At 40.6% G+C, this 12,089-nt stretch overlaps 1 protein-coding gene across 1 annotated transcript in view; it reads left to right on the top strand.

Annotated features, from left to right (window-relative positions):
• The window catches only part of FAT4 (FAT atypical cadherin 4), a 139,756-nt gene that overhangs the window by 75,683 nt on the left and 51,984 nt on the right, over positions 1–12,089 (top strand). Inside the window, exon 6 of the mRNA XM_024568941.4 lies at positions 833–1,007. Within this exon, the coding sequence (XP_024424709.2) occupies positions 833–1,007 (175 nt within the window). The remainder of the gene's footprint in view (positions 1–832; positions 1,008–12,089) is intronic.

Consider the following 12,089-nt stretch of genomic DNA (forward strand, 5'->3'; position numbering starts at 1 on the left):
CCCTCTTCCTCATTCTCCTCCACAAGGGCGTAATTGCAATACAGCAAATCTTGAGAGGTTTTTGAAAATTAGATCTATTGATCTCTTTGTAGACTGAATATTCCATTTCAGTTCCGTTCTTTCCTGTAGACTCATGTTGTACACATTTACGTATTTGTATATTTTTGAATTTTGTTTCACTGTAGCAGGAATGTCCACACATAGTAAGAAAATATAATGATGCAAAAGTTTGGAAACTTGGTTGCAAACCTGGTTCTCGCTTCTCTGTTTACAAATCCAAAGACCTAGATGGAACTCCTGTTAGAAATGTTTGAAAAGCCTTCCAGAAATGCAGTGCATTGATTTTATGCCTGTTTTCACACAAATAATACATACGACTCTGCACCATTTGAATTTTTTACTTGAAACTTAAAACAAACTCTGTCTTTGAAACCTTTTATGATTGGTATATATCAGCGATTTTCAACCGATGTGCTGCAAAACTTTTTAAAACATGCAATGCCTGACTAAATGTTACTCAGGGGTACTGACCTCTTTTCCCTTAGATTATCAAATTAAAAAACAAAACAAAAGACAACCGCCAACACCACAACAGCTACCCAGTATGAATAAATCAGAATTATATGTTTTTTTTTATCAGACTGGCAATAAGTATATTTTTTGGTGAGCTGCAGAATTTTAGTAATTAGTTTATGTGGTCATGAGATGGAAAGGTTGAAAGGCACCGGTGTATAGGATTCTATCCCATTTTTTTTAAAGATGCATTTTATTTCACGGTGTGTGTTGTGTTAGCTTTACTCACCTCCGTGCCGTGCGCTGTGCTCTCCTGCAGGTGGTAGCAAGAGATGATGACCAGGGTTCTAACAGCAAACTCTCCTACGTCCTGTTCGGCGGTAACGAAGACAGTGCTTTCACCCTCTCAGAGAGCGGAGAGCTCCGAGTAACGCAGAGTTTGGACCGGGAGACCAAGGAGCACTTTGTCTTGATGGTAACAGCTACAGATTCTGGTAAGTCTGTTACAACCTGGCTCTGTTGTGAAAAATTTCTTCGTAGGGTGAGTAAAAGAAAGTATTTGTGTCTACTGTTAAGTTGAAATTTACTAATGCTTGGAGCTCCAACGGTAGCTATATATAATGCACTGCACATATATCACTTTATGAAATTAAGTGGAAGTGGTAAGGGCTTAAGCACATCACAAACTAAGCTCTCTTCTTATAAGACAAAATGTGTCCCTTGCTCAGTGATAAGCCTCCCAGTACCTCAGGGGAGGAGGGGGAACCTGAGACTCTGCCAACTGAGCCAAGAGTCATTTCAAAAGCTTTAGCTTTGAAAACACCCAGGTGGTTCTACCTGGCAATGGAGGTAAGAGAGTGGGTGCAGAGTTGTTCTTGGTGGGGCCTTAGGTCCCACGTAATTCTAAGTACTGTGCTAGGCATGTGATGAAGCCCACAGAGCTCCAAAAACAAACCAGGGCTCTCATCGAGTTAGTGAAGTAAGGAACTACCATAGACAAAATGAGAGCAGTATGCTTGCTTGCTTTAGTGCTGGAAATGGGAATTACATAAAGTTGTACATTAGGTAGCATAAAACACGGTCTATTTTAAAAAGTGGTATTATTGTTTATCACTATTTTGTGTTGCATGTATTGACTCTCTTCGTAAGTATCAAACACTTCTAATTCAAAGTTGAAACAGCTAAAACATTTTCAAAGAATATTTATGCCTTGAAGAAAGTAGGTATTGCTTAAATATTTGTTGAATGAATGAGTGATTGAATGAATAGCTCATTGATTTCCAAAATGTTGATGAATCATGGAACATTTATCGATAAAAATCATCACAACTGACTGTTAAAGAATGTCATAATGTTGGCATGTTTTTTAAAAAAATTGTGTTGAAGTTGTTTTAAGACGAGGCGGATTTGTTGTGCCATCAGATGACTGAAATCCCATGTATGTCCTCAGGTTCATGTGTGGGGACTGATTTCAGAGAGGACTTCTGGGTCTCCAGATGAGCTGTTCTTACTATGGTTCAAATTTTTAAAATAAATATAATGAATTAATATTTTAGGTATATGTGACCAATTGCAGAGTATCCGGTATGTTGCTTTATTTCACCGCTTCTCATACAAGAGGCGACTGAGATTATGGATGACGGCAGATTTGTGTTGAGCGTTAAGAGGACAGTGGCACTGACCACTAACCAGGCGGCTCTCCTCCTTTGCGTTCACTGTTGGTAGTGGAGTTTTCGGACACCATTGCTTTATGGAAAAAGCCATGGTCCCTGTATGTTTTTAATGTGTGTGAATGACCGTGTTACGTCTCATGCCAATAATACAGTCCTGAGGAATGATGAACAGCACGTAGTCTGGTAAGCACGGAAAACTTCCCCCGAGTGGACCTGGAACGTGGGTTATTAGGGGTGTAGTCAGCAGGTACCTTGCGGTCAGCAGGTAGGGAGGGTCAGCCTTCTCATGGAAATTGCAGTCGCTACCACATAGCTTAGGTCGACCCGGGGATTCCGCAGTCACCTGGAGAGCAGAGAGGATGAAAACTGGTAGAGATTCAGGTATTTAAAATCAAGTGTGTTTTTGTTTGTTTGTTTTTTTACTAAAGTGTCTCAGCCTCAGCTTCTCTCTCCAGTTAGGGCTGGACACGTGTGGTCAACACCAGGCACACACAAATGCAGAGACTTTGTGGAGGTGACATGGGGGAGGGGGATCCAGGACCCGGAGTCGAGATCACCATGGCATCGGTGACTATCAATCTTGCTGCCCAGAAGTGTGTCCCACGTAGGCCATCCCAGGGTGGCCGCTGGATGTGATTTGGGGAGTCAGGGGAGCGGTGTGGGGTGACCAGGATGGGTGGGGCTCAAGTCAAAAGCTGTGGCAGAAAAGGATGCGACTGTGTAGACAGGAGTGCCTGTTTTCCAGCAAACAACTCTGAGAATTTGAGACTCTTTTTTGTGCCCGTGCAGCCAGGGCAGGGGTTGGGTGTTGTGAACGAGCAGGGAAGGGTGGTTTTCTGGTTTAGCGCCCCCTGTGTCACGCAGCGTGTGCACCAGGTTTTACAGACTCAAGCCCGTTTCTATGCATCACCCTTCCCTATTGTCCCAAAGACTCAGGGATTTTTCCTTCCACCTCACTCACAGTAAACCCAAGCTCAGACTGGCTAAATGTTTCCCCAGGATTACACAGCTGCCAAGTAGCAGAGTAGGATTCAGACCCTAGCAGATCTGACTTCCATGTTCAGGGTACGTGGAAGGTTTTAGTTTGTAGGTAAATAAAATTTGAAAAAAAATGCATTTCCCAAATTATTTTATTTGCAAAGCAGACCCGATGATGGGCTGTATAATAGGATGACAGTCTTGAATTTGACTTGACCTTGATTTGAATTCTGGTTCTGTCATCATTTTCTTTAGGATCCAGGCAAGGCGTGTGGTTTCCGTCAGCCTTGGTATCTTCCTCAGTAAAATGGAGATAATAGTAACTCCAAAGTAGTATGTTATAAGGTTAAATGTGCCTCTCACATAGTACATACAGTCATTTTCATAGGAATTGCGACTCATGCACTTTAAATATTTTACCATTCTTAGAAATATGTGTCCTATTCCTCACTACATAAGTATTCTAGTTAAAAGATTATGGATTGGTTTAAAAATATTTTTAAAAATGTGCAGTTTAAGTTTTATTTTATATATTACTACCTTAGGAATATCTCTTGTGTACCAGATATTTCTTTTTAAACTTCCACAGACTATATTGCATAGTAAGTGTTTAACTATTTCAAAAGACTTAGATTTTGAAAATTGTCGTTCAGCTAAACTACGTTTAAGGAGGATTTTTATGAGCTCATCAGCAGACTTAACCACCAGTTATAGTTCTGTTTCTGTGTTAAACTGACAACACAAAGGGACATTTCATTAGGAGAAAAAAAGTAAGGAAGAAAACTCGAAACCATAGAGCTGAAAGTACTGTGACAGACCTGTGAGGAGGAACCTTCGCGAGGAGTTAGGTGAAGCCTTGGTCTAGAAGTGCAGCCTGTGCAGAAACCCAGTCCTGGTTCACAGAGCAGAGTGAGCCCCTGAGGCCGCCAGCCTTGATCCTGAGGAAAATTGGGGACCTAGAATTCTTACTATAAGGACAAAGAATACAAGGACACCTCTAACTTCCACGAAGGACTGTAGCCATCCTGTGAAAAATGTGAAAACCAGGCATGTATGGATTCTGCCCACTATTGAGACAGGAGAGTTATAAGTTATGGAGAGTGAAAATGCAGATTATCAGTAAAAGGAAGGCATTTGGGAATTTGTCACTTAGATGTGGCTCTAGGAGTGTGAGTGAAACTCAGTGGCCCTGGTGCCTTAGGTCACAGCATTTTCACAGTCCTGGAAATCAGAGAATTGATTGAACTTTGTCCCAAAGCACAGATTTTTTGAGTGCTTTTTTTGGGGAGGGGGGTCATCCTGCAATGCACTGGTGTTTCCGAGGCCACCAGGGTGAAGTATGTGATTAAGTATCTGCAGATCACTTAGTATAGGTCATGTGGAAAGCTGAGGGAAGTCGTTAAAACTCCATGTGACTATGATTTTACGTTCAATTCTTCTGCATATTTTTGTTGTCTTAAATAACCACTTTATGGGCAAATGTGAGCGTCTTTGATACCAGGCTTCGGAATCTGCAGTTCAGTCTTATGTTCCAGGACTGAACATTTTACATCTCTGACACAGGATGTAAAATGCATATTCACTGCTCTGATTTAAAAGTCAAATCGGTAGATGACACGAGAAAATTCAGGAAAATATGGCAGCCCGTAGATCCCAGATGCCATGTTATTCTCAAATTTGCAGTGTTCTGAGAACCAGGAAAATATCAAAGTGTTCTAAACAAAAAGTTTGACAGTTTTATTCCTTCGCTCACAAATCACTTTCCCTTCCTTCTTTTAAAATTCTTACCTGCTGTCAGCCCAAAGAGGGGTCAGCTTTGGTAAAATAGCAGAAACTGAAGCAGAACCTTTTTTTTTTAAATCATCAAACCACTAAATCTTTGACTATTTTTTTGGAGGAAATGTTAGCATTGCACTATTGTCTTATTTTTATTTGCTGACTGCAGGGCTCTAGCGAAGCACATCTGGAAGCTCTCTAACTACTCCTGACTGCAGTTTCAAATGAGCTACGACCACACGATCCTTTGTGTGTGGGACTGGATGTTACGTTGCTAAATAACCAAGCCAGAAGAGTGTCATAATTCTACCTCGTTTTTTCCCCCCCTATAGGATTAAATTACTAAGCAGCAACTTAATGAGTTGAGACTACCACTCAATTAAAGCTATTTTATTTAACTATAATTCAAAGTATGGATAGTCTGCCTTTACCTTATATTACTTACTGTTATTTTTTCTAAAAAGTGAACTGTACCAAGCAGACATTGCTGGAGGCTAATGCTCCATTCAGCCCAGTACAGTGAGGCAGGCTCTGCAGAGAACCCCGCACTGTGGTCCCCCCAGCGGGAAGCCGCTCTTGCCCACTGCTGTCCCTCATGGGGCGTGGCATTCTGTCCCCAAGCAGCCTTCCTCACAAGGCTATTTCTTACCGATTTCTCGTATCTGCCACACGTCAGATGCTATTTATATATAGTTGAGAGAGTTCTTTATAATTCAGGGAATTTACAAAGTAGAAGTTTATCTTAGAAGTAAATACATAGCTTTATAGTTTTTTACAAAGTTTCAAATCCCACCTCTGCCATTTCTAGCTACGTGGCCTTAGACAAGTCACCTTCATGTTCATATCTATAGAACAGAAATGCTAATTCCTACTTGAAAAACTTATTGTCAGGAATCAATGAGACAATGACTTCTTGTAATTATTAATGTTAGTCCACCTGTTTGCTGAACAACTCAAGCTTATTGAGCCCAAGGAAAACTTTGACTTCTATCCACCTGCCTGACCTCCATAAATAACCTCTGTCCATGATTTCACAGTGGCTAAAGGAAAACCTTGTTATCATGATCCATTCCTCTTTCTCTGTACCCTCCATTCGACAAGTCCATTTACGAGTAAATTAGGCTTCTAATAATATTTAAAAAATGGCCTGCACATGTCCCCTTTTCTTCATTTCTGCTCCCACCACCTGAGCCTATGCCAGCGCTAATGTGATAGCTTCCTAGCTGCCTACCTTTTCTGCCCCCGGACCTCCTCCAACAAGCAGCTTAGAAGCTTTAACACTATAAATTAAATCATCATGCCCATGACTAGCTTACAAATCCTTCAGGGGTTTCCGAGAATAAAACCTAAATTTCTTACCACTGACCACATGGCATTAAATGACCTGGACTCCATCCACTTATCTGGCCTCGTTAAGAATGCCCTCTTTCCCGCCTTTGGCCCCATGCACTTGTAGTTGTGTGTTTTACTCTGTAGCCGACTGCTTTGTTGCGGTTTTAAGGGGCAGCATATTTGTGTCTTGGTTATTTGTGACCGCATCTAGGTACAACGTCTTCTCAGAGAGGACTTATCTGACCACCAGTCTGAGGGTCTCATCTCTTTCTACCATCACTTCCATCGCTGTACCTTGTGATTTCTCCCTAACACTAGTTGTGTCCTCAAATGATATGCTTATAGATAAGATGATGTAATATATGTATAATTTGTTTACCCTATGTATACTTATCATCCTTCCAGTAGAATGTAGACTTCCTGTCTTGTTCAAACTGAATTTCCAGAGACACCCAGAACAGAACCTGCACCACAGCATTCATTCAACACTTATTCACTCAACATGAAGGAGTGATTCAGTGAATGAAAAACGACGATGACTATCCATTAACCACCGCCCTATTATTTCAATATACAAAGCTGTTATTCCATATTCATTTACCATACTTAGATTTAGTTTATTGTTGCGTATTCATCACTTGCAGACTTTTCAAAGGACCCACCAAAAGGAAGAATGCCAATCTTTTAAAACCCGGGGCTGAGATTCTGTAAGTTTTTGCCACCATAGTTGTGGTCATCCACGCTGACCTGTGCTTTGGAAGCCAGCACCAGGATTTAAGGCACCGTGGTGTTTGGTACAATGTGATAAATTGCACTCACATGGAAGGGCCCATTGAAGCATTTTATGGCTTTAATTCTGTTTCAAGTGCTTAAAATGCTGTTTGAGCTATATTCTCATGACTCTCCCTGAACCTTCTGGCTCTTATTCAATTCTGTTATCTACAAGATGTTTCCAGGTGAATCCTGCCTCTCCGCTGTGCTGCGCTGCTTACGTTCCATATCTACCAAATTCCCAAACACCATTTAGCTACAACAAATATACTCTGTGTGTGGTTTGGGCTTCCCATAGCTCACCTGTAAGGCCTCAGACTCTTTACACAAGCATAATATGAGAAGTTTTGCTTGTTTTGATTTTTGTTATGCAAATTTTGGTGTTTACAAACCTATTTCCATAAATAGACATCTATACAAGTAATTTTTCTTGATCTCTTAGGAAAAAAATGTTTGTTTTTTAACATAAGAGGTGCTCTTATGCCCTCCCCAGTAAGTTCAAAATCTGTGAGCCATTGGTATCTGTCACTAGTCTTTCAAAGAAGTGAATTAATATTCCAGAAATCAATACAACAAGCTGATAGCCAAGAGAGGACGTTACAGTTATAATTCAGGGTGTAATATGGAGCCATTTTTAAGGAGAACTACATATGAAAAAAATTATAAGTTTGAGAAATCTAACTTAAAAATGATAATTTTATAACCAGAAGACTTCTTGGCACTAAGCCAGTTCATTTCCTTTATTTTGCAGATAAGGGAATTGAGGCCTGGAATAATTAGGCAGCTGGCCAGAGCTCGCAGACCCAGAGTGGCAGAGGCAGAGCAGGGTCCAGGATTTCTGCCGCTCAGCTGAGTTCTCAGTTACCTGTGCGGTATTTACAAGTCAGGACCTGCTCACTCTCTGCCTAGGATACATTTCCAACGACACAGATTTAAGAAGCCATTTTCCTTATTGCCATTTATGTTGCTTTAATGAATAAAACACTTAGTGGTTATTTTTCTCTCTGCAAATAAATAAATAGATGTTTCAAAAACAGCTTTAAGTAAAGCCACATTAATTGGAACCAGTAGTTTCAATATTGATCTTTTGCAAATAAGTTTACATTTAGACATTGTTCAAATGAAATGCTAAGTAGGAGAAGACATTAAAAACCTGTTAGACTTTACAGGTGGAAGATGGTAATTATGTCAGCTAGCACTGCCAGTTGTCATTTTGCATTTATTAAAGTCAAATCATGATGCTAATTGAATAGAGCTTATAAGTGAGGTTTGATTATAGTCATTTACAGAGCCATCTCTTCCAGGTATTCCTCTATCGGGGGTGTCCACCCTGCAACCCACAGGCCACACGCAGCCCAGGATGGCTGTGACTGTGGCCCAACACAAAATCATAAATACTTAAAACATGATGAGATCTTTTTGTGATTACCTGTCACAATATATTTAATGTGTGGCCTGAGAAAACTCCCCTTCTTCCAGTGCGGCCCAGAGACGCCAGAAAGTTGGCCCCCCTGGCCTACCTGCTGAAGATACAGTGGGGAAGGAGTGCACACCTCCATCCTCGGAGGGTTACCTGTGGGCAAAAGATGGGCAGTATACAAATCATAACGCATAGACCAGGGGTGACTGATACCGGCTCCTGTGAAGTTAGGAAAAGCAGGTTAATGGCTAAAGAGCGAGGAACTGGAGGTGTTTTAATAGTGCTCAGAGTTAAGAAAGTGAACGGGAAACTCAGGGAAGAGTATTGCAGATGGAAGAGCCTAGGGTCCAGCAAGGGGGATGAGAATAAGAGAGAGGGGGAGGCTGGGAAGAGAGGCCGACAGAACGTGCATCGGTGGCCTGGAAACTGCTCCAGGAGCTTTAATTTTACTCTGAGAGTGAGGAGGTGAAGCCAGCCTTGTTGGGGCTTTGTTCAGGGAAGTGACGGGGATTTGGGAGGGATCTGTTTTGTGGCAGTTGTGGAGAATAAGGGAGACACAGAGCTGAGGATCAAAAGGCCATTCCAGTGGTCCCTGAGGCAGCTGCTGGTGTGTGAAAGTAGGTGACAGTGAGGACGTGGCCTGAAGTACTTACATATTTTGTGCATTGAAGGTGGAGCCCCTTGGACTTGATGATGGACTTGGAGGTATACAAAGTTAGGATATGAGATGAATCAGCCTGAGTCCCAGGTTATTGGCCTGAGAAATTTGGAGGTGGAGACAGAAAAGAGTTTAGGGCAGATTATCCATAATTACCTTTGGCTATGCTATATTTTTGATATGGTGAGATGTGCAGAGGAGCAGTCGGGTGGATCATTCGATCCACCCAGGGAGTTCAGTTCCCAGGGCAGACGTTTGAGTGGAGACAGAACTTGGAAAGTCATAGCCTTTAGATGATGCTTATTCCGTGACTACCGAGTGCTCGTGCGCGCCGGAATGTGTGCTGTGTGATTGCATTTAATCTCACAACAGCACTGTAAATTAGAAACTATTGTTCCAGTGATATAGATTAAAAGAAAAACAAAAACAAAACTGAGTTTTGGAGAAGGTGGCAACCTGACAGGCATGCAGCTGTAATCAAGGAAAACAGGGTGTGAAGCCAGTCAGCCCGACGGGCAGTTCCTCAACCACTACTCACTGCTTCCCACCTCTGGCCTTGTCTACCACGTACGGTTTTTCAAGCTGTCTTTATGAGACCTTCTTCTCTTTGGATTGCACATGACTTTATATTAAAAAGAGCATTGACCTATGAAACAAAAAAACAAAACAAAACAAAAAAACACTCTAGTTTTCTGCCATTAAAACAGCTCATAAAATAGGATATTTATAAATTGGAAATCAGAGGATTTTTCTTCTCATCAAATCAGGAAATGCATAGGGGTTTTATAAAGCATAAAGTACAAAGCAAATGTTAGCTCTTATACTAAAATATACAACAATGTGTATGATACACACATACATGCACATGCAGTGAGTCATTTGAGCTGTGTGTGTATGTGTGTTTGCATTTAATTTGGGGATGGGAGATTAATTTGTGCACATATTAAATGCATTATTCTTTATCTGTTCTCCATCTAATATATGAAAGGATGTAGAGATACTCTGGCTATAGATTTGGCCAAAAGGCTTGGTTATGAAGTGTCCATGTGTCAGCATAATTAATTGGTCTGAGGGGAAAAGTTCAGTTATTAGCATTTCTAATTAAGAGCATTTATCATCTGACGGCAAAAGGAAATAAACTTCATTCTTACGCAGGGATTGGAAATTACTTTTTAATGGGGGGAAACATGAAGCTTTTGCAGAAGTGCGTTCTAAAAGCTGCAAGGGCTCACCGTGCTGCTTTATTTTTTTGCTGAGGATATGACGACATTTTGAATGAACGCTGTCTGCCACATTGTTCAGCGGGGAGGGCGGTGCCCTGCAAATAGCGCTGGAACCCAAAGAGAGGCCAGAAGTGTGCACTATGACATTCTGCATCTGAAGACAGTTGGTTTTTGTCACTAAGATTGCATTTGTCACTGTTATTTGTGGGAAAACATTGGCAAAGCACTTGCCTTGTCTATTTTGATGAACATTTTTAATAAGAAAAACTGTTGGAAAACTTTTCACAGGCACTAATGATTCCATAAGTCAGATAATGTTAGGGTTACCTCCAATTTCTACAAATTAAATGCATTTAACTTACTTCTATATTAGAGTCTAAGGCAGTTTTGGCTATTTCCAATGGAGTTGTAAAACATTTCTTCACGAGTTACTGATGTAGTGGCCGTTTTATTCAGTGATCCATGACTCAAGCAGCATTCAATCCAGCAAATAGAATGGAGCTTTGAGAACCATACAAGGCAAGAGGTTTTTACAGATCAAAGCGAGCAGGAACAAAGCATTTACAGTGGGCATTTGCTGGTTGGGGGAAGCAAAGGGAAGGCTTGGAGCAGGTTAGGGAACTTGTGCTGAGCAAGCAAGTGCTGACTGGTTGGCTCAGGGCTTCCTTTTCTGGGAGAGCCCAGCACAGCAACCTCGTTAGGTTCTGATTTGCTGACGTGGTACTTAGCATGAGCCACTCCATGGTGGGCCTAATCTGCTAAGTTTAACAGAGAATATTTGTCTTAGATGGGGATTTTGTTTCCAGGTTGATAAGTGGTGATTATTTTACTGTCTCTCATTCCTGGTAAGACTTTGTACCATATCAATTAGTGATACAAAGATTAGAAACCATTCTTCAAATTATTTTCTTTAAATCAGCTACTCTTTTTAGTAGGAAAAAATTTTCCTACATAGAATTGCACTTGTATATTCAAATAAAAATACAGTAAAAGATTTAACTTCCAAAATTCTATTAAGTAAGAGGTAGAATTATGTTGCATAGAATTAAAAGTCAGTAAAATAATTTCATTTTGCTCTTCATTTACGTCATGTAATCTATAAATCTGAGTACACTAAGGAAATCCAACTGTGAAATAAAAATAAAATCTTAGCAATATTAAAAAGTTTAGAGTGCCTAGAAGATAATTATTAAATATTATAGACAATAACTTGATCTCACAGTGAACAATTATTTTTCCAAAAGTTCTCTAATTTTATCCCGTTAAAACGCTATCATTTTTGTCCCATTATCTAATTTTATCCCGTTAAAACGCTAGCCTATTTTGATAAGGATTCCATAAATACATACTTTCATATTTTCACTAAATAGACAGGGGGCAGGTTGGGTTCAGAATTTGGTGGTATCTAGTGTTTCAGAGTTTCAGTGTGTTGAATTTTATGTTTAATGTCCTCTAAAGAGTAATTTCTGTGACTTTTTGTGGGGATACAATATTTAGGTAACATTATATATTTTTTATAAAGTTAAAAATTGCAGTAAACTATACATAGCCTAGACTGTGGCACTCTCACTGTTTTAAGTGTGCGGTTGGGTGGCGCCGAGCCCGGTCACAGTGCCGCGCGGCTTTCCAGCGCTGTCTTCAGCACGTCAGTGAGCAGCCTCCTCAGTTTTACTCGTCACTTAGCATTTGTGTTAAGGAAATGGGTTGTTGTTGTCAAGATTCTTTCAGAAGTCATTCACCAATCA

Source organism: Desmodus rotundus, chromosome 9 (assembly GCF_022682495.2).
Source record: "Desmodus rotundus isolate HL8 chromosome 9, HLdesRot8A.1, whole genome shotgun sequence".
Lineage (NCBI taxonomy): Eukaryota > Metazoa > Chordata > Mammalia > Chiroptera > Phyllostomidae > Desmodus > Desmodus rotundus.